This window comes from Engraulis encrasicolus, chromosome 14 (assembly GCF_034702125.1).
Source record: "Engraulis encrasicolus isolate BLACKSEA-1 chromosome 14, IST_EnEncr_1.0, whole genome shotgun sequence".
Taxonomy (NCBI): domain Eukaryota; kingdom Metazoa; phylum Chordata; class Actinopteri; order Clupeiformes; family Engraulidae; genus Engraulis; species Engraulis encrasicolus.
In genome coordinates this window covers 54814330-54836829 of record NC_085870.1, presented here as the reverse complement: position 1 = coordinate 54836829, position 22500 = coordinate 54814330, and the positions used below count along the sequence as shown (strand labels likewise).

The 22500-nt window shown below is 45.2% G+C and overlaps 2 protein-coding genes across 3 annotated transcripts in view; one reads left to right on the top strand and one right to left on the bottom strand.

The window, feature by feature from the left end:
* The first annotated feature begins 885 nt into the window (after positions 1 to 885).
* Positions 886 to 3894, top strand: LOC134463516 (uncharacterized protein K02A2.6-like). Its single transcript, XM_063216712.1, has one exon. It carries the CDS (start codon positions 886 to 888, stop codon positions 3892 to 3894), a length of 3009 nt encoding a protein of 1002 aa, XP_063072782.1.
* A 9743-nt stretch (positions 3895 to 13637) lies between these two features.
* The window catches only part of LOC134462909 (ATP-citrate synthase), a 37264-nt gene continuing 28401 nt past the window's right edge, over positions 13638 to 22500 (bottom strand). For both annotated transcript variants that reach the window (XM_063216166.1, XM_063216167.1), the window contains 10 exons: positions 22360 to 22470; positions 21900 to 22027; positions 20781 to 20874; positions 18913 to 19067; positions 17708 to 17858; positions 17016 to 17159; positions 16518 to 16631; positions 16240 to 16322; positions 14457 to 14533; positions 13638 to 13871 (listed from right to left, as the gene is read on the bottom strand). In XM_063216166.1, the coding sequence (XP_063072236.1) occupies positions 13777 to 13871; positions 14457 to 14533; positions 16240 to 16322; positions 16518 to 16631; positions 17016 to 17159; positions 17708 to 17858; positions 18913 to 19067; positions 20781 to 20874; positions 21900 to 22027; positions 22360 to 22470 (1152 nt within the window). In that variant the 3' untranslated portion in view covers positions 13638 to 13776. The remainder of the gene's footprint in view (positions 13872 to 14456; positions 14534 to 16239; positions 16323 to 16517; positions 16632 to 17015; positions 17160 to 17707; positions 17859 to 18912; positions 19068 to 20780; positions 20875 to 21899; positions 22028 to 22359; positions 22471 to 22500) is intronic.

Genomic DNA, 22500 nt, shown 5'->3' with positions numbered 1-22500 from the left:
GCTTTCGACTTCACGCAGCCTTCAACATGGCTAATGTGGAAGCAACGTTTTGCACGCTTTCGAATTGCAACCAAGCTGGACAAAGAGGACCAGGATGTGCAAGTAAATTCACTTCTGTATGCAATGGGCAAAGATGCCGAGCCTGTGTTTAGCACTTTTACTTTCACTGCAGAGCAGGAAGCGAATTACTTTGATACTGTAATGGCAAAGTTTGATGAACATTTTGTGCCCAAACGTAACGTTATACACGAACGTGCCTGTTTTCACCGACGCTCCCAACAGAGTGGGGAAAGTGTCGAGGCTTTTGTACGTAACTTGTACGAGCTTGCTGAGCACTGTGAATTTGGGGCTAGTAAGGATGAACAGATACGCGACAGATTAGTCATTGGGATCGCGGATGGTGAAGTGTCCCAGAAACTTCAGCTAGAGCCCGAGCTAACGTTGGAGAAGGCAATCCAAATGGCTCGCCAGTCTGAGCTTGTGAAAAAACAAACACAAATGAGAACGGACAGTGAAGTAAACGAAATCAAACACAAACAATTCAGAAAGTTTAAAAAGGGCTCTGCTGGAAAGTGGAAAGGCGAAAATAAAGACAGAACAGCCGAGGCAAAGTGCACGAGGTGCAACAGGGAGCACGAGATGGGCGCGTGCCCTGCACATGGGAAACGGTGCAGAAAATGCAACAAGACAGGACATTTTGAGATCGTGTGCAAAACAAAGACTGTTAAAGAAGTAACTGCACAAAACGAAAATGAGGAGACAATGGGTGCATTCTTCCTAGGATCAGTTTGCAATGACAGTGCAGATGAAAAATGGCACATTGATCTCCCAATCTGTGGAAAAACACTATGCTTCAAAATAGACACCGGGGCAGATATCACTGTCATGTCACACAGCTCATATCTCAGTCTGCCCATGCGACCAGCATTGTGCCACACAGCAGCAGACGTGCGCAGTCCTGGTGGCAAGCTGCAGTGTATGGGAAAGTTCCTGGCCACTACTGAACGAAAGGGGCAAAAATACAGTTTTTGGATATTCGTAGTGAGTGGCGCGTGCACCAACAATCTGCTCAGCCGTGCAGTAGCATGCAAGATGGGACTGGTGCTGAGAGTGGATGAACTGGAGTGTGACAGTGTGTTTGGTGACATTGGACGTTTAAATTGCAAACCAGTGAAAATTGAGCTGAGAGAGGATGCTCAGCCCTACAGTGTCACAACCCCACGGCGTGTCCCCTTCCCACTGTTCACAAAGGTGGAGCAGGAGCTTGCTCGCATGCAGTCCCTGGGCATCATCGAGGAGGTGAGAGAGGCCACGGACTGGTGCGCGCCGATGGTTCCAGTGGTGAAGAAGAACGGCAAAGTCCGTATCTGCGTGGACCTGAAGCGACTCAACGAGGCAGTACGGAGAGAGAGGTTCATCTTGCCGACGCTGGAGGATGTGGCGCCGACGTTGTCAGGGGCCGCCTTCTTCTCAACCCTTGACGCGTCCAGCGGCTTTTGGCAGCTACCCCTGGATCCAGCCAGCCAGAGGCTGACGACCTTCATTACTCCAAAAGGGAGATTCTGTTTTAAAAGACTGCCCTTCGGAATCACCTCTGCTCCTGAAATATTTCAGAGAGAAATGAGCACTCTGCTACGTGAACACAAAGGCACAGTAGTGGTGATGGACGATATATTAGTGTCAGGAAAGACCAAAGCTGAGCACGACAGCAACCTGAAAGCTGTACTGCAGACAATCAAGGCATCGGGGCTAAAGCTCAACAAAGACAAGTGCCACTTCGCGCAGCCAGAGCTACGGTACTTCGGGCACGTCATTGGAGCTGATGGAATAAAGCCTGACGGTGACAAGGTCAAAGCGATAACCGACATGCCAAGCCCCCAGAACGTCAGTGAACTCCGCCAGATGCTGGGTATGGTAAACTACCTGGCCAAGTTCTTGCCGCACCTGGCCACCGTGCTGCATCCGGTCACCTCCCTGCTGAGGGGTGATGTCCAGTGGGTGTGGGGTGCCGCCCAAGAACAGGCCCTCGAAGAGGTAAAGAGAATGCTGGTCACAGCACCAGTGTTGGTCTACTATGACCCTAGCAAGCGGATAGTGGTGAGTGCAGACGCCAGTAGTTACGGCCTAGGAGCCACACTTCTCCAAGACCAGGGAGATACGCTACGTCCAGTGGCATTCTGCTCACGCACTTTGACAGATACGGAGCGCCGATACTCGCAGATCGAAAAAGAGTGTCTGGCGGGTGTCTGGGCATGCGAACGATTCTCACGTTACCTATACGGCATGGAGAGCTTCTGTCTAGAGACCGACCATAAACCGTTGGTACCCTTAATCAACACCTACGACCTGGATAAAGCACCGCTGAGATGCCAGCGCTTACTAATGCGGCTCATGAGATTTAATGTGAAAGCAGTACATGTGCCAGGCAAACAACTCATAATTGCAGACACACTGTCCCGAAACCCGCTGAAAGTCAGTGAAGCGTCAGATACTGACGAGGACGTGAAAGCCTACGTGCAAGCGGTGATGGCTACCAGACCGGTGTCGGATGAGAGACTGGAGAAGATCCGAGCGGCGACCCTTCAGGACGAGGATCTCCAGAGAGTCACCCACTACATCCTTCGCGGCTGGCCAACTTCAATGTCGCAGCTACCACACACGCTCCAGGGCTACTACAAAGCGAGAGCTCACCTTGCTGAAGCTGACGGCTTGCTCCTGTACGACGACAGAATCGTCATCCCGGGGTCACAGCAGAAGGAGGTGCTGTCCAAGCTCCACGAGGGTCACTTCGGCTTGACCAAGAGCCGGGAGAGAGCCAAGATGTCAGTGTGGTGGCCGAGCATCGGACCGGAAATTACAAGGTGCGTCACAAACTGTGAGTTTTGCATCACAAACAAACCTACTCAGAACAGAGAGACTTTAATGACTACACCATTACCAAATGGCCCATGGCAGAAGATAGCTGCTGATCTGTTCGAGTTAGACGGGAAACAATACATAGTCGCAGTCGACTATTACTCCCGCGACATAGAGATAGCCCACCTGCCTAGTATAACTAGCAAGCAAGTGATCAGCAGTCTCAAGAGCATGTTTGTACGCTGGGGAATTCCACTCGAGCTCTTCACGGATAACGCCATGCAGTTTCTGTCAACAGAGTTCAGTGAGTTCAAGAATACTTACGACTTCCAGCACACAACATCAAGCCCGCACTACCCGCAAGCGAATGGTGCTGCAGAGCGAGCAGTGCAAACTGCCAAGCGGATCTTGCGCCAACCAGACCCACACTTGGCGTGGATGAATTACAGGGCCACCCCAATTCAGTCCACTGGACAGAGCCCTGCCCAGCTTGCAGTTGGTCGCCAGATCAGAACGAGAGTCCCTACTCTCACAGCAAATCTGCAGCCCCGCAATGTCGATCTGAAAAGACTGAAAGAAAAAGACAGACTGACAAAGCAGCGCTACAGATTCTTCTACGACAGGAGACACTCTGCGCGTGACCTTCCAGCTCTACGGCCTGGTCAGCAGGTAAAGGTCAAGCTGGATGGGGAAAAGAGATGGACGACTCCTGGTGTTATCGTCTCCAATGCACCAGAGCCACGGTCATATGTGGTGAGAACTGAGCAAGGCACAGTCACACGTCGAAACCGGCGTCACCTGCAGCTCATCCCAGAGCAGCCCAGCCTGGAGGGACAGACACCGCCAGAGGAACCTGCCCAACCAGCTGGTGTGACCGCGAGTGAGCCAGCTCAGCCCGCATCAGCACCAAAGGCTCCAGACCCGGCATCGCCAGAGGGAGTGCCGGTCCAGTCGCCGTCTACTCCGGTTCCTGTGGTCAGGAGATCATCAGGGAGAACCATAAAGACTCCTGTGAAGTTCAAGGACTTTGTCCGATAAATGCTCAGTTTAATATAAATGAGAAATTAACAGTTTCAGTTGAAGTTAAAAGTAATACTAAAGAATAAGTTACAATATGTTCTTTACAGGAAGTTTAAGGTAATGTTTTATTACTGTCAGTAAGTTTAAAAGTAACTGGGGTATAGAAATACCGTGCAGTGTGAAGACCTACTTTGAATTATTTGTTTATTGATATTTGTTTAAGAAACAAACTTAAGGGGGGAGATGTGATGAGACATAGCTTTTATTTTGATAAGGTCTCCGGTCATTACTTGTGATACGTCACACGCACTGCACGTCAGTCAAGTTTAGATGAAGATAGAGTTCAGCAATGCATGACCTGTAATGTGTTTAGCTCCTTCGATAAAAGTTATAAATCAACACTTCTTGTCCGTCCATTTCGTGACGCGTCATATTCAATCATTGGTCTTTATCCCTGGCTGCGGCATCAATCTTCTAAAGAGGCTGATTTGAGTGTCAAAAAGTTCGAACAGATTGCAGACGGTTTTTATAGACCTATGCCAAAATCTGACCTTTCCATGTGCATTCAATGACTTAATTGTATTCAGTGCAACAAATTCATTTTTGTACAACTTTATTTCGGAAGGATAAGTCAGAAAAGTGTCATTCCAAACAGCAAGCCATGGATGACCAGAGAGAGGTACAGAACCTCCTTCAGGCAAGGAACTATGCCTTCAAGAGAGGTGATGAGGGACTGTAGGCCTACAGCGCAGCCAGGTCTAGCCTCAAGAAGAGGGGAATCAGACAACCCAAGGCTGCTTACAGAAAGAAAATAGAGGACTGTAAATTACAAAAACAATAAATCTGTTACACCTATGCCTTCTTCCATTAAGTTTGATGATTGTCTACTACAAGACAAATCAGACATTTGCAGTGCTCTTAACAAACATTTTTCTTTAGCCAGTCAAAGTTTTGATAATAGCAATAATCATTCCTTTATGCCTAGGGCTGGACATGATATGTGTATCAGAGACAATGTCAGAGACGATGATCTGGAATTTAGGCTTCATCCTGTGTCTAAGCATACAGTGCTATCTGCTTTATTAGCAATTGATAGTCGCAAATCCACTGGAGAAGACCACCTAGATCCCCTTTTTCTTCGCACTGCGGCATATATAATAGCAGAGCCATTATTGCACATTTTCAATTATTCTATTTCCACTGGAGTTGTCCCTACACTATGGAAATTTGCACACATTACCCCGTTGCACAAGGGGGGTGATAAGACTGACCCTAACAACTATCGACCAATATCCAAGCTACCGTGTCTCTCAAAAATACTAGAGAAGTTGGTAAATGATCAGCTCAAAGAATTTCTAAATACCAATAATATTCTGAGCCCTCTCCAATCAGGCTTTAGGCCTAAACATAGTACAGTCACTGCTGCTACTAAAGTAATTGATGATATTATCACTTCTCTTGACAAGAAAAAACATTGTGCTGCCATCTTTGTGGACTTATCCAAAGCATTTGACACTGTGGACCATTCTCTGCTTCTACAAATTCTGCCTGGTATTGGTTTTAGTGCAAGTGCCTGTAAATGGTTCCAGAGCTACCTATCAAACAGACACCATACTGTAAAATTGGGTAATACTCAATCTGACCCCCTGCTAATAACCAAGGGGGTCCCACAAGGTTCAGTATTAGGTCCGGTACTCTTCACCATGTACATAAATAGCATACTCTCTCTCCTTTCCAACTGCTCTATTCATCTATATGCAGATGATACAATTTTGTATTGTGTTGCAGATTCTGTACAGCTAGCATTGGAGAATTTGCAGCAGTCTTTTAATATTCTACAAAATGCCCTCATTGGTCTTAAGCTTCTACTTAACGTAAGCAAGACTAAATGTATGGTCTTTACTCGATCTAAGCATGGCATGAAAAATGATTTTAATATATCTACTTTAGATGGGTCTGTTATTGAGAGAGTATCACATTATAAGTACCTGGGAATCTGGCTAGATGACAAGTTCACATTCAAGAAACATACTGACTGTCTTGTCACTACGCTCAGACAAAAGCTATCTTTCCTGCACAGAAATAAATATCACTTTCCTGTTTTCTGCAGAAAAAAGTTAATTGAAGCTACTTTTCTGTCTTCCCTTGACTATGGTGATGTTATTTACAGACATGCACCACTCTCTAATCTGAAGGCACTTGACACTGTCTATCATTCAGCTCTTCGTTTTATTACTGGGGATCCATATAGCACTCATCATTGCCTGTTATATGATAAAGTTGGGTGGGCTCCACTTTCTCACAGAAGGGACATGCATTATTTTATTTTTATTTTTAAGGCCCTCACTGGTAAACTCCCATTTTATATTTCATCTCTTTTAGTTTGGCACTCCAACCCATATCAAACCCGCAGCAGCAACTTTTTACTGGAGGTCCCTTATGCCCGCACTGAACTGGGTAAAACGGCTTTTAGTGTCTGTGGACCTTCACTTTGGAATACCCTACAACAAAGGATAGGTCTTCAAGCCTTAGTGTCATTAGAACATTTTAAAGTAATACTGGGAAGTTTTTTATCACATACTTGTACTTGTTTTAACTCATAAGTTTTAATTCATAGTTTGTCTTAATTTTTACCTCTTATATGATTTATGTTGCATTGTGTATGTTGTATATATATATGATTTTATATGTGTAATTGTTTGTTTTACTCGACATCATTGTAAATGAGGGCTGGGCTCTCAATGATTCTTCGAGTTTAAATAAAAATGAAATGAAAAAAAATGGAAAAAAGTTTCCATAGCCACGACTGCAGGCAGGTGTGGCAGGGTATTCAGCAGAATCAACGCATAACGAACCACAGACCCAGTAGGCTACCAATAATAGTCAGCAGATCCGGGGGACATCACTTTGGCAGAGGACTATACATCTTTTTTGCCCGCTTTGAGGTAGGCCTACGGCCACCTGACACTACCATCCATAACCCACCAGGAACTAGCAGTCACACCCTCGTGCTGGGGGGAACAGCAGGTGAGGCGGGTGCAACAGCAGTGGATCCACAGAAAGCAGCGGGCCCGGATGGCGTGATCTGGACGGGTCCTCCTGAGAGACTGTGCGACCCAGCTGGCTGGGGTCTTCACTACCATCTTCAACCAATCCAATCCCTGAGCCAGGCTGCTGTCCCCCCTGCCTGAAGTCCTCCACCATCATCCTGCTCCCCAAAAAGAACACCATCAGTGGACTGAATGACTGACTAACCGACCAGTGGCACTCACTCCCATCATTATGAAGTGTTTTGAAAAACTGGTTCGGGACCGGGCTCACATCATCTCCTGTCTCTCACCTGGGTTTGACCTCCATCAGTTTACCTTGCCATCATAACAGCCCTTCATGCTGCTCTGTCCCACCTTGAGCAGTAGGGGAGCTATGCCAGTCTGGTGTAATGGAGGCTAACTAGCACAGAGTTGGCGTGGAACGTTGGTAAACCTCCCTCCAATAGCTTTATACAGTCTCGTACCGTTGGGCCGAGAGACTAGTCTCTTGGCCCAGCGGTATCGTACTGTGTCTCCCATTGCCGGACCGTTGTAGTTGACGAGGATGCAGGTTCGATCCCCGAGGGGGGTGAACAGGTGCAAGATGACCTCCGTCACAGTGGTGCCGTGACCCGGATCGTACTGTGCCTCCCATTGCCGGACCGTTGTAGTTGACGAGGATGCAGGTTCGATCTCCGAGGGGGGTGAACAGGTGCAAGATGACCTCCGTCACAGTGGTGCCGTGACCCGGATCGTACTGTGCCTCCCATTGCCGGACCGTTGTAGTTGACGAGGATGCAGGTTCGATCTCCGAGGGGGGTGAACAGGTGCAAGATGACCTCCGTCACAGTGGTGCCGTGACCCGGATCGTACTGTGCCTCCCATTGCCAGACCGTTGTAGTTGACGAGGATGCAGGTTCGATCCCCGAGGGGGGTGAACAGGTGCAAGATGACCTCCGTCACACTGGTCTTTTTGGATATTAGGTCAGCATTCAACACCATCCTCCCCAACAGACTGGTGACCAAGGTACTGGACCTGGGGCTGTCACACTCCATCTGTCGTTGGATCCTGGACTTTCTGACAGGCCGCTCCCAGAGGGTAAGTTGGCTCCCACCTGTGCTCAGCCATAAACACCACCAGCACAGGCTCCCCCCAAAGGTTGTGTGCTAAGCCCGGCCCTTTACACCCTATACACTCACGACTTCACCCCCTCTCTAACCAGCAAGGGGGGCAACCCCCCAGCAATAGCATCATCAAGTTTGCTGATGACACCACCATCGTAGGTCTCATCTCCAAGGGAGATGAAACTGCGTACCAGGAAGAGGTGCAGCGTATATCTGTCTGCTGCAAGGAGAACAACCTGTTCCTTAACATTACAAAGACAAAGGAGATGATAGTGGACTACAGGAGGACAAAGGCTAACATTCAACTGCTGCTCATGGAGTGGGCCTGTGTGGAGAGGGTCTCCGATTTCCGCTTTCTGGGCGTGCATCTGAGGGACGACCTTACCTGGAAAACCAACACCACTGCCAACATCAAGAAGGTACACAAGAGACTGTACTTCCTTAGGGTCTTACGGACTAACCGTCTCCCCCAAAGTCTACTGGTGGCCTTCTACCGGAGCTCCATAGAAAGCATCCTAACATACGGTCTGTGTGTGGTATTCTAGCTGCCAGCAGCGGACAGGAGAGCTCTTCAGCGGGTGGTCAGCACAGCTCAGAAGATCAGCTGTCCCCTGCCCCCTTTAGAGGAGTTGTTCTCCTGTCGCTGTCTGAAGAAAGCCAAACAAATCATCAGAGACCCCTACCATCCTGGACATAAACTGTTCCATCAGGCAGGCGTTACAGGGCTCTGGGTACAAAAACTAACAGGGTAAAATACCGTTTTTATCCAAAAGCAATCTGCATACTTGATTTTGCACAGCTAACTTTCCAATATATACCGTGCCCTCCATTATTATTGGCACCCCTGGTTGAGATGTGTTTTTTAGCTTCCAATTATTATTATTTTTCTCTAAATAATATGGGACCTTAATGGAAAAAAAGAGAAAATTCCAACCTTCAATACAAGTGCATTTATTCAGTGGGGAAAAAATCCCACATAAAGAAATAATTATTTGACATCAAATAATGTGTGTCACAATTATTAGCACCCCTGTTGTTAATATTTTGTACAACCCCCTTTTGCCAACAAAACAGCACCTAATCTTCTCCTATAATGTTTCACAAGATGGGAAAAGACAGAAAGAGGGATCTTCAGCCATTCCTCTTTGCAGAATCTCTCTAAATCATGCAGAGACCTGGGTCCTCTCCTCTGTACTCTCCTCTTCAGCTCACCCCACAGGTTCTCAATGGGGTTGAGGTCTGGGGACTGAGATGGCCATGGGAGGAGCTTGATTTTGTGTCTGGTTAACCATTTCTGTGTAGATTTGGCCATATGCTTAGGGTCATTGTCTTGCTGAAAGACCCAGTGACGACCCATCTTCAGCTTTCGGGCAAAGGGCAACAGATTTTGATTTAAAATGTCCTGGTATTTCAAAGCATTCATGATGCCATGCACCCTAACACGCTTCCCAGGGCCTTTGGAAGCGAAACAGCCCCACAGCATCACTGACCCACCCCCATACTTCACAGTGGGTATGAGGTGCTTTTCAGCATGAGCATCTTTCGTGGCACGCCAGACCCACTTAGAGTGTTTGTTGCCAAAAAGCTCAATCTTGGTCTCATCTGACCAAAGCACACGGTCCCTGTTGAAGCCCCAATACCGCTTGGCGAACTCCAGACGTTTGCGTTTATGATTGTGGGTGAGGAAAGGTTTTCTCCGTGCATGCCTCCCAAGCGTGTAGACAGCGCCTGATGGTTGATTTGGAGACTTTGTGACCCCAGGATGCTACCATTTGTTGTAATTCTGTAACAGTGAGCTTTGGAGATCTTTTGATTTCTCTTACCATCCTCCTCACTGTGCGTGGTGGCAAAATAAACTTGGGTCCTCGTCCAGGCTTGTTTACCACTGTTCCAGTTGTTTTGAACTTCTTAATTATTCCTCTCACAGTAGATATGGGTAGCTGCAGTTGAGTGGCAATCTTCTTGTAGCCTCTGCCTGACCTGTGAAGGTCGACGCACATCTGCCTCACTTGTATGCTGTGTTCCTTTGTCTTTCCCATGTTTAAGAGTGGATAAGAGAAATGGCCTCGGTGTCACGTCATATTTATACCCCAGGGAAACAGGAAGTGATGAATTACTAATTAAATGTTCCTTCATACTCTGGTAAACTTTGTAAACTACTGTAGAAATGACAGAAATGCTTCAATTGAACAGGTGATTTAATGAAAAATAATTATTTTTTAGTCAGGGATTTTTTTATTTTCCTACAATTCATTTGAGTTGAAGGCTACATTTTCCTAAAATTTTCAGTGTGACAGTATTCTTCTGCAATAAACACTGAATTTATTTTAAGGCTTTTAACACATCTCAACCAGGGGTGCCAATAATTATGGAGGGCACTGTATATGCATAACCGCATTTGCAAAAAAATATTTGTTTTTTTCATTTAACTTAAATTTGATGGGGTGGACATTTTCAACTAAAATTAGAAATTCTTTCAGCTAGCTAAGTCAAGTGTTAAATGTGACTTCAAAATGAATATCAAAAAGTTAAAACACACTGAAAAAATATATTTTTCTCCCATGATAGGATGGACACGTTAAGCTTGACACCATGCAACAAGAGACAATATGAAGAAAATTGTGAAATTAAGGTACAAATATTTACTGATAAAGGGTCCGTGTGCGTCAACCATCATTTAGGAGTGTCAAAATGGTGGTCATGATGTAACTGGTGACATCATTTACTATATTAAAAGGCCATGTTACAACATAATGACAGGGTGGACATCGATTTCAGGGACAAGTATAAAACATAATATATTTAATTAAATATCTGTTCAAAAACTACCAGAATTGCCCTTTTATGAAAGTGCTTACTGATAACAATAAGATCCAATCAAAATATGTTTAAATTGCTGTATTTAATGACTTGCTCTACTCGTAGATGCACCCACACTTGTGTTGGGGATATGCCAAAAATAAGCATATATGCTTTACTGCAGTACAGCTTGGTATAATAGCCTCTCTGTAAAAGATAGAGCAAAACTCCAACGGCAAATTAAAATCTGCTCTAAGATCATTGGGCTGCCCATAGCAAACCTATTCCAGGAAGCCCATAATAAAAGTATGCTCCGACTGGCCACATGCATCTCTACAGATATCACACACACCCTCTACCAAGAATATCAGCCATTACCCTCAAGTAGGCGTTTCAGAGTTCCCCGCTTCAACCGCAACAGACTTAAACATGCTTTCATACATCAATCTATTCTTTTGCTAAATCAGTTGTAAGACTACATAGTATTTATTACTTCATGGTGGTATTATCTTCAAGTTATGTGGGTTGTATGTAATATATGTATGTATGTATGTATGTATGTATGTTTGCCTGTACATAGGCCTGTGTCTTTTGTTTTGTCAGCTGTGCAATAGTCTTGTGATGTGATGTTATTGTGTAGGCCTATGTTTTTCTGTTTTTCTGTTTTCTGTATTCTGTTTCGTCTTAACGAGTGTTGCTCAGGGATGCAAACTGACAATAAAGTATCATCGTATCGTATCGTATCGTATATATAGGTCACCCTCATCATCTTGTTTTTTTCTTAATGCACAAGGCTTTATATTATAGGGAGCATGTTTCAAGTTGGCTTATTATTGTCTTGTATACTGTATTGTACAATTGTACTTTTAGATGATTTATATGTTTTATTAGAGTAGGTAGCCTGATCAGGGACTGAGGTTGCAAATTAGCTATCTAGCTATAAACCTTCCATGTATTCACATCTGCAAGTTGTGTCATGGCTCTGCCATGTCATGTTTGTAACAATGTGCACTGCATTGTCCCTGCCAAATAAACTACAAATAAAAATAATAAACCCCAAGATGGTAAATTTAGTGTAGATACACGTCTTATTGATGATACATTTGCAATATAAAAGCTCAGAACATTCTCATTATTAAGTTGTAAATTCATGTGTGGTTATAGCTGGGACGTTGAAAGGCACTTTATAATGATAATGACCCAACTAATAATCTGAGAATAGTCTGGCTGTTATTGTTACAGGCCTGTGCGCACGCGCACGCGCACGAGCACACACACACACACACACACAGTGGAGAGAGAGAGAGAGCAGTAACAGGAGACGTGTGTGGCTTTGAGAGTTCTGTTTAATTCAGCTGAAGGTTAAACACATAAAAGATAATAATTCCAATGTTACAATGTCTCAATGTCCCCCGACAGTACCGGCGTATTACAGTAAACCCAAAGAAGAGATGACAGAAGAACATTTATTATTATTTCACATTTAAATAGTTTTTTTTTAGTCAAAAACATTAAAAAAATAAAACCGGCCAATCAGACCGCTGCCTTTTATCAGAAACTGAAAACCGTGAAGCAGTTTCATCGCGAGATGCTGACCAGAGGCGCGTGCGCACACGCACACATACACACACGTCACTAAAATGAGACAGAATCAGAATGAACAGTTAGGTGGAACAGCACTCTCGAGCATGCATACTGTTGCCGTGCCAAAGGTTGATATGGTAACTACACTAGTAGGCCGCCATGGTCCCTTTGTGGTGGCCGTACAGGACAGCTGGGGCTATTCTACGACGCACGCACGCACGCACACACACACACATACACAATCACAATCACTGATCTGCGCTGCATAGCGACACACACACACACACACTAACAGTATTTAATACACACACACATTCTTCTTTAGTCCAGGGTCATTTTCATAGACAGATGGCATGATGGCAAGAAAATACGACACTTCACGTAACACACACGCGCACACGTCACGTTACGTCACGTCTAATGTGTGTATAGGTTCTGGGTGGTAAAGCTACAACACGGTGCGATGCAGGAACACTCTAAAGTATCTAAGACACGACATGACCTCTTTACTTAGCACACACGCACAGTCATACAGAAAGCAGAGCATGGTTAGTTCATATGGTGTTAGCTAGTCCACGTCTAGTGTTTTAAGTAGTGTGTGAGTGCGAGTGTGTGTTTGGGAAGCCACTTTCATGTTGCTAAATAAGACTGACAAAGTAACCATAAAAGGTAAACACTGAACGAACACACACACACACACACACACACACACACACACACACACACACACACACACACACACACACACACACATTCTCTTGTCTCTCCTTTAGCCACATGTCAGAGGTTAAGGGCTCATAAGGCCACATGAATAAGCTCCTCCTACATCAATAAGATCACACCCAAAAGCCCTGCCAATATCAACACACTCCTCCTACGTCAATGAGCCCCCATTTAATTAAGCTCTTACAAAATAAGCTCCTCCCGCACCAAGAAGCCACACATCACTAAACCCCTCCCCTTGCCCCCAAAACATTCTCTGCTTGGCTCAGTCACAGTGCAGGCCCCGCCTTCATCTGCAGAACAAACTTAACATGACACACACACACACACACACACACACACACACACACACACACACACACACACACACACACACACACACACACACACACACACACACACACCTTTCTTTGTCTCTCCATCTCTCCATCTCTCCATCTCTCTCTCTCTCCATCTCTCTCTCTCTCTCCCTCTCTCTCTCCTCTCTCTCTCTCTCTCTCTCTCTCTCTCTCTCTCTCTCTCTCTCTCTCTCTCTCTCTCTCTCACACACACACACACACACACACACACACACATTGTGTGTGTGGAAGCTGGCGTTATGGAGCGTCAGGAGGATCTGGGAGGCATTTCCATGGTGAACCTACATGGTCATGTGCTCCGGCAGCACGTAGCTGATGTCATCCCAGGGGTGACGATACAGCCCCTGCTTAAGGCGCTTCTGATCCAGATAATGACCTATAGATACACACACAATATAATACATTAGTATACAGGAGAAAGCCTGCTTTAGATGCTCCTGGTCCAGGTAGTGGTGTATCACACACACACACACACACACACACACACACACACACACACACACACACGCACACACACACACACACACACACACACACACACACACACACACACACACACACACACACGCACGCACACACACGCACGCACACACACGCACACACACAGGGAGAATTCAAGAACAATGTGAAAGACTAGTGGAAAGCATACCAAAACGCATGAAGGCTGTGACTAAAAATCAGGCTTATTCCACAAATAACTCTTCCTAAGTTAATACATTATGTTGTTTTATATTAATATCATCTTGTTTTGGTTGCCTTACTTGAGGTCTGAAAACATTGCATCTCATGTGTTATTTTGACCGCTTGTAATTTTATGCAAATAAATGCTCTGAAGGAGAAAATAGTCAGTATTTTATAGAATGAAATAATGTTTGTTTTACTCAAAAACATATCTATCCTCAAATACATACCTATCTAAAATCAGAAAAACTAAACCTATGTGTGTGTCTCCATAACCCACCTATGAATCCCATGCTGCGTCCCAGAACGAAGATCCCGTTTAGAGCTCCAATCTCAATGAACTCATCTGCCTCATCCCTAAAACACATGCAAGCACATATGAACACACATTATATACACACACACATTATACTTTATTCCTGTATTCCGTTATTCTATTGCACACACACACGCACACACGATAGAAATAAGCACCCGTCCACCTGCCAATGATGGGTGAATTTGACCTTTGGCGGGTGAAATGTGTCAATTTTTTTTACAGGTGCCGGGGTTAATGCTGAATTATACGCAGCATTCAACATCAAAGGTTTAAAGTGGTGGTTCGCTATTTTAGACATTAAGCCCTGTTTGTGTGACTTCTGGGGTGAAGTAGAGATGTTCTCATCACAATTTTGACATTTGGTGCTGAACGGAGCATTTGGGTATTGAAGACTGCAGCCCCCCCACCTTTACATTGACTCGAATGAAGCACTCAAGCAATCGATCATAAAATGGCATTAAACTTTCGTTTGCAGAGACATGAAACTCACCGAGTGGTCAGAGATGGGCAGCGATACGTTGGCTCGAAAATCACCGCGAAATACGCTTCCAGAGAAGATTATTATCATTATTGTCCGTCTTCATTGATTGTATGGGTTTGACTAGTATTACTCCGCGCGACCGGAAATGGGGGGTGTTTGTTTACGTTACTATCTATGGTTTGTATGCAAGCTGTAGTTTTTGTAGCCAGTCCCGCTCAAAGACAGCCGTTCTACCTCGCTCCTTGATGTCTACACAAACAACACACTATACCTACTGGCTGGATGTCTACTGCTATTCAACGGCGTCTGGGGAAAAATAGGTCCGCCAAGTGCTAAACAACAGTTAAAACGCATATTTCGCTGCAATTTTCAGGTCAATTTATCGCTGTCTACCACTGACCACACGGTGAGTTCCATGTCGTTTCGAACGAAAGTTTAATGCCATTTTATGATCGATTGCTTGAGTGCTCCATTGGAGTCAATGTAAAGGTGGGGGGGCTGCAGTCTTGGATACCCAAATGCTCCGTTCAGCACCAAATGTCAAAACTGTGATGAGAACATCTCTACTTCACCCCAGAAGTCACACAAACAGGGCTTAATGTCTAAAATAGCGAACCACCACTTTAAGCAAATTGGTAATGAAAAGAGTTACTGGCATCACAATAACTGAATTTATGACCTGTAAAACAAAAGTTTTGATCAGAAAATGATCTTATTTGGCATTATAATGATTGGAACGGTTGAATATGAACTGGTAAAAATAGTGACTGGAAAAAATTGTGAGTGACTGGTAGATTTTATAATCTACCTGCCACAGTGACAGGTGGGGAAAATGTTTAAGTTCCACCCATGACGCACACTCTGTCATGGAATAGCGCCTTCACAGAGATCAAGTCCTCCGAGTCGGGCTCCTGCATCTCTGTCGGTAGCTACTCCACAACAGGGACTGCCTCACAGAACGTTATCCCACTCGTGTGTTAGCTCATGGCTAACGCACGTCACTCGCACACCATCCTGCTTATTAACACGTTTCTCTCTCTCTCTCTCTCTCTCGCTCACACACACACACACACACACACACACACACACACACACACACACACTTATAACATGGCTATTACGTAGATGTGTCGACACTACACACACTTAACGTTATCCCTCCTCCCTTACACAATATCCCACACATTACATCCCCCTACCACACACACACACACACACACACACACACATCCCCCCTACCACACACACACACACACTACCCACCTGGTGAAGCCTCCGCATGTTCTCAGCAGGTCCACGAAGGCGACGCCAATGAAGCCATCAACATTCAGGATCAGATTAGGCTTCTATACACACACACACACAAACACAAACACACACTATAATACACATTCAGGATCTGTGTGAGTGAGTGAGTGAGTGAGTGAGTGAGTGAGTGAGTGAGTGAGTGAGTGAGTGAGTGAGTGAGTGAGTGAGTGAGTGAGTGAGTGAGTGAGTGAGTGAGTGTGTGAAAGTAATTAAATGGGTGTGTGTGTGTGTACCTTGGATGTGGTGATCTTCTCGACCTCCAGTGCGTAGTCCAGCAGCTGGTGGGCGGGAAAATGCTGCTTGACAAAATCCTTCAGGATCTGAACTCGCATGTCGGGATTATTAATCTGGAATGACATGTAAGAATATATATCAGCAATGTATACTATTAATCTGTGTGTGTGTGTGTGTGTGCGTGTGTGTGTGTGTGTGTGTGTGTGTGTGTGTGTGTGTGTGTGTGTGTGTGTGCGTGTGTGTATTCCGTACTGATTTGACTCTGTGTACGATGCCTGTGTGTGTGTGTGTGTGTGTATTCCGTACTGATTTGACTCTGTGTACGATGCCTGTGTGTGTGTGTGTGTGTGTGTGTGTGTGTGTGTGTGTGTGTGTGTGTGTGTGTGTGTGTGTGTGTGTGTTCTGTAATAATTTGACTGTGTACGATGCCTATGTGTGTGCGCATGTATTCTGTAATAATTTGACATTGTGCCTGTGCGTGTGTGCATGTTACATACTGATTTGACTCTGTGTCCGATGCCCATGATCAGTTTTCCGTCCTTCTTCATCTTGTTCACGAATTCCATCGGCAACATTCCAGAATCGAACGCTCCGCTAAACTGCTTAGCTGCTGCATCCAATGCACCACCGAATCGATCACCCTAAACACACACACACACACACACACACACACACACACACACACACGCACACACACACACACACACACACACACACACGCACAAGTACATTACATTACAGCACCGCAGTACAATGTTCTATTACATTACAGCAGTAGGGGTGTAATAATCGTTTTGAATCGATGCGTCTATCCAACGGCAGGAGATTATTAATCGATTAATCAATATAATGTTATTATTGCACACATTTTGTGAGGCCTTTTTTTTGCTCATGCTCTACTGACTGTAATAACGATGTTCCTAAAATAAAATGCATGCAGATATTTCAGCTTTTGTTCATTTTAGTAACATTTCATAAGCCTAGCTGCTAAGGGAAAAAAGTTTGATTGCCTTGCCTTGCCTATAGTCAGTAATCAGATATCAGACTGGACACCAGTTCTTTACCTGTGTGTGTGTGTGTGTGTGTGTGTGTGTGTGTGTGTGTGTGTGTGTGTGTGTGTGTGTGTGTGTGTGTGTGTGTGTGTGTGTGTGTGTGTGTGTGTGTGTGTGTGTGTGTGTGTGTGTCTTACTATCGTCAGTAGTCCTGAAGTCAGACTGGAGACCAGGTCTTTCCCGGCGCGGGCGCAGACAATGGTGTTGTGAGCTCCTGAGACAGCAGGCCCATGATCAGCCGTCACCATCAAACACATCTCAATGAACTGGCACGCGTAGCGCGGCAATCTACACACACACACACACACACACACACACACACACACACACACACACACACACCAAGTGACATGCATTTCAGGGTAAGATTGCACGCATTCACTGGACACTGGTATTGTAAGATACACTATATTGTCAAAAGTATTGGCTAACCGGCCTTGACTCACACATGAACTTAAATGCCCATTCCAAACCCATAGAGTTCAATATGATGTCAGTCCACCTTTTAAGGCTATTACAGACTCCACTCTTCTGGGAAGGCTGTCCACAAGGTTGAGGAGTGTTTATAGTGTTTATCTTACTTTACAGCACACTGAATTGCATTCATGTATGAATGAATGCGCTATACAAATAAAATTGCCTTGCCTTTCAAGGAATGCTTCCATTCCACCATTCTTCCAAAAGTGCATTGGTGAGGCCAGTTAACACATTGATTCCTATGCAGGTAAAATTACATTTTTTACTCCCATGCATTGACTACCAAATGGTCATTTTTTGTCATTTTATTTACAAACTACACACTTCAATGCAGACATTATGCTTGATTTTGGGAACTCTGTGATGAATAGAACTGACACAGATGTCGTCATCTGGACATTTTAATCACAACCAAAGGCTCTGCGCCAACTCAAGAACAATTTTGATAACACTGCATTTGACTGTTGTTGGCTGCATTGTGTCCAATCGTGCCAGTCAGTTTCCAGAGGCAGGCATGCAAACCGGTCAGGGGAGGTATTCTACACCGACATTCCGTAAACACCGCCGGTATTCTATGTGTTAAGTACATGCGTAAGTCAAGGCAGGTTAGCAAGTTACTTTTGGCAATGAAGTGTATGTGAATATACTCGAACAGCATTCATGCTTTTGCACAGAATATGTTTCACCTTTACTTGGTGACATCACGTGCGTGTGTGTGCCGTCTCTGGAACCACAGTAGTCCCAACAATCCCCTGTGTGTGTGTGTGTGTGTGTGTGTGTGTGTGTGTGTGTGTGTGTGTGTGTGTGTGTGTGTGTGTGTGTGTGTGTGTGTGTGTGTGTGTGTGTGTGTGTGTGTGTGTTTTACCGTCTCTGGAACCACAGTAGTCCCAGTACTCCTCCTAATCCCATCTCCTCCTTGAAGACTTCAGTAATCGGCATCCCGGCGTAGATCAGCTCCTGACCACGCTCATCACAGATGGACGTCATGAAGGATGCAGGCTTACGAATAAGACCCAACTCCTACAGGGGAGAAAGAGGGGAGAAAGAGGTGAGAGAGGGGGAGAGAGAGAGAGAGAGAGAGAGAGAGAGAGAGAGAGAGAGAGAGAGAGAGAGAGAGAGAGAGAGAGAGAGAGAGAGAGAGAGAGAGAGAGAGAGAGCGCGTGTGTGTGAGCATGTGTGTGAGCGTGCACGCATGCATGTTGAACGCGTGTGTGTGTGTGTGTGTGTGTGTGTGCTTGTGTGTTAGTGACAGCAAGGGACTTAATTAATTTTCTCCCTCCAGTCTTCCATGAGATGAAAGCTTCGTAGCGGGCGCACGAACACACACACACACACAGAGTCATGTAGGCTACTTCCCTAGACAATGAAGTCGGTGTGTGCGTGTGTGTGTGCCAGTTCCCTGTATAATGGTGTTGGTAATTAGTTAGAGTCCGGATCCAAAACCTCATTAGTCATCAACTGCAGCTGCCATGCAGAGGAAACACACACACCCTAAAACACACACACACACACACACACACACACACACACACACACACACACACACACACACACACACACACACACACACACACTAAACCTAACATAACATGCACACCAGTGATGCGCGGGCTGACCCGAAAGCAGCGGGCGCTTGCAATTAACTGCGGTCGACCGCAGGCACGGGTTATGAAATATTATTTTTAATGAAATTCGGGTCGGGTGCGGTCGGTCAGGACCTTTGAAATGATGCCGAATTTTAAAGTAGGCTATAGGCTAGCCAATAGGCTATAGTTTACTTTAGCAGACAGGGACATTTTTTGCGAAATAGATCAAAGTTTATATGGCTGAATAACTACGATGGTGCCACGCGCTCTGCAGGAGACTTAATGAGGCTCCTGCGTCGCCGAATATCTTCTGCGCGCAACTGGTGCAGCAGGTGCAACCATTGAGTGCATTTTGAAGAACACAGAGGGTGCTCTCTAAACAGTGCAGTGATGGATATAGCCTACATATTTTCTTATACAATTGTAATGGTTTCGAACGCATGTGTTGCTTACAGAGTTTGTTTTCATTTCCTGTGTCGTACCATGACTACGAGGCAATCCACTTGACGGCTGGCTCCGTCTGCTCACCAACCTACAGATTAATTTCCTCCATGTATCCAAACGACGATGTTACCGAAATAAACAGGTGACAGTCGGCAGTTGTCATTGCATGGCCTCGGTTCAAAAATCCAACATGTCCTGTTGAAATGCACAGCTGTCTTGTTATTGACGCAAATTTCTTTTTTGAGACCTTTATTGACGTGATTGTGCTTTGCCAATGACGCTAGGGTGTTCATAAAGACGCACGGCTACTATTTTCAAAGGCGGGTCGGGAAGCGGGCCGGGTCAATATTTTTCATGAATATTTCTTGCGGGCAGGGCAAGCGGGCGGACTAGGGAAAAAAGCGGTCGGGTGTGTCTTGTTTTTTCGTCGACCCGCGCATCACTGATGCACACTCACACACGCACACACAAAAACACATATGGCTCCTCTCAGGCTCTTCCTGTTTCTTTCATCTCTACATCCCTCATCTTATTTACTTACAGGTACAGCTGTGTGTGTGTGTGTGTGTGTGTGTGTATGTGTGTGTGTATGTGTGTGTGTGTGTGTGTGTGTGTGTGTGTGTGTGTGTGTGTGTGTGTGTGTGTGTGTGTGTGTGTGTGTGTGTGTGTGTGTGTGTGTGTGCGTGCGTGCGTGCGTGCTCACCCTGGCCCAGGAATAGTCCATGGGGACGGTAGGGGGTGGGACCTCTTGAGCTGGAACAATCACCCCTGATGAGACCAGCCCATCATACACAGACCTGCCAATCAAACACACACACGTAAATCAGACAAAGTAAGACAAACATCTGTCAATCAAACACACACCTACCAATCTATCATCTACCATATTTCTAGCCTAAAATCACCACTTAACCCTATTCAGACTGGGCTTTTTTGGCATTCCTGGGCCTGGGGGGGGGGCTCTTTTGACCCCCCCCTCATAACTCATGAACGGAATACAGTATCACTACGAAACTTGGAGGAGATGATCTACATATGGACATCTATGTATGACATAATTTTTCTGTAATTATCTGGTATTATGACGTCATTATGACATCATTATCTTATTATGCCCAAAATATCGCCATAATGGATTTTCCAGCAAATTTAGGTAATACACTTTAATTGTAATGATTTTATGCTTCAAACCACTTAAATGCTCTCAAAGATGTCTGATGCTAATGGAAATAACAAAAAAATGTGAAAAAATATGGCGTCATAGATATGGTAAAGTGATTTTTGGTCAGACATACCTGTCAGAAAACCGTTGCCATGGCAACGGCAAAAATGATAAACCTAATCTTTCGGTACCTAACTGTAGCCAACTAAATGTTAGGAAAAGTCACAAAGTTTCGTAGTCATAGCTGAAGTCGTTAAGGAATTATACAACATCAAAGTTGGTGCGGGCACTTTTAGCCCCCCCCCCAGTCTGGATAGGGTTAATCAAAGCCAATGGATACATGAGACCATTATAGGCTAATGCTAGTATCATGAAAACTGGATTGACTACAGACTATACTGCACTGTACTATACTCTGTCTTGCAACCATTCCCAGCCAATGTTGCCTCCAACTGCAAATCAAATGGCCTTGATAAGTAGCCGACAGGTGTACCGCTGCCTTTCTGCTTGTCTACTGACGGTAGAATGACAGGCCGATATGAGAAAAAAAAAGAGTGTGTTAAGCGTAAATGAAACCATCTATGGAGGCCTCTGAGCTCATCCAAGGTCTTGGGTACGAAGAGTCTCTCCCTTAGTGTGTGAGCGTGTGTGTGTACTTACTTGATGAGGTCTCCCAGCTCATCAAAGCTGTTGGGGACGTAGACTCCCGCCTCAAGTAGTGATTGGTTCTTCGCCACCGCAGTTTCTGCCTTCTGGTTAGCACACGCCCCCGCATGCCCAAACTGGACCTGGAGTGCGCACACACATACACACACACACACACACACACACACACACACACACATAAATAACGGTAGCATGAACTGTAAGCTACCCAGATGTAATACCTCCCATGTAAATGTAATGTAAATATAATCTAAATATACTGTAATGCTTTATAAGTCCTTAAAAAACACATTTGTAAATAAGACTTTAAGGACCCGCGGACACCCAGGTGTGTGTGTGTGTGTGTGTGTGTGTGTGTGTGTGTGTGTGTGTGTGTGTGTGTGTGTGTGTGTGTGTGTGTGTGTGTGTGTGTGTGTGTGTGTGTGTGTGTGTGCGTGTGTGTGCGCAAGATTACCTCAGATGCAAACATGGTTGCACAGGTTCCGATGCACCAACAGACAACTGGCTTGGTGATACGCCCAGAAGACACACCCTGGCCAATGCGATACTCTTCAAGACCTCCAATCTATATAGAATACACACACACAGGTTATAC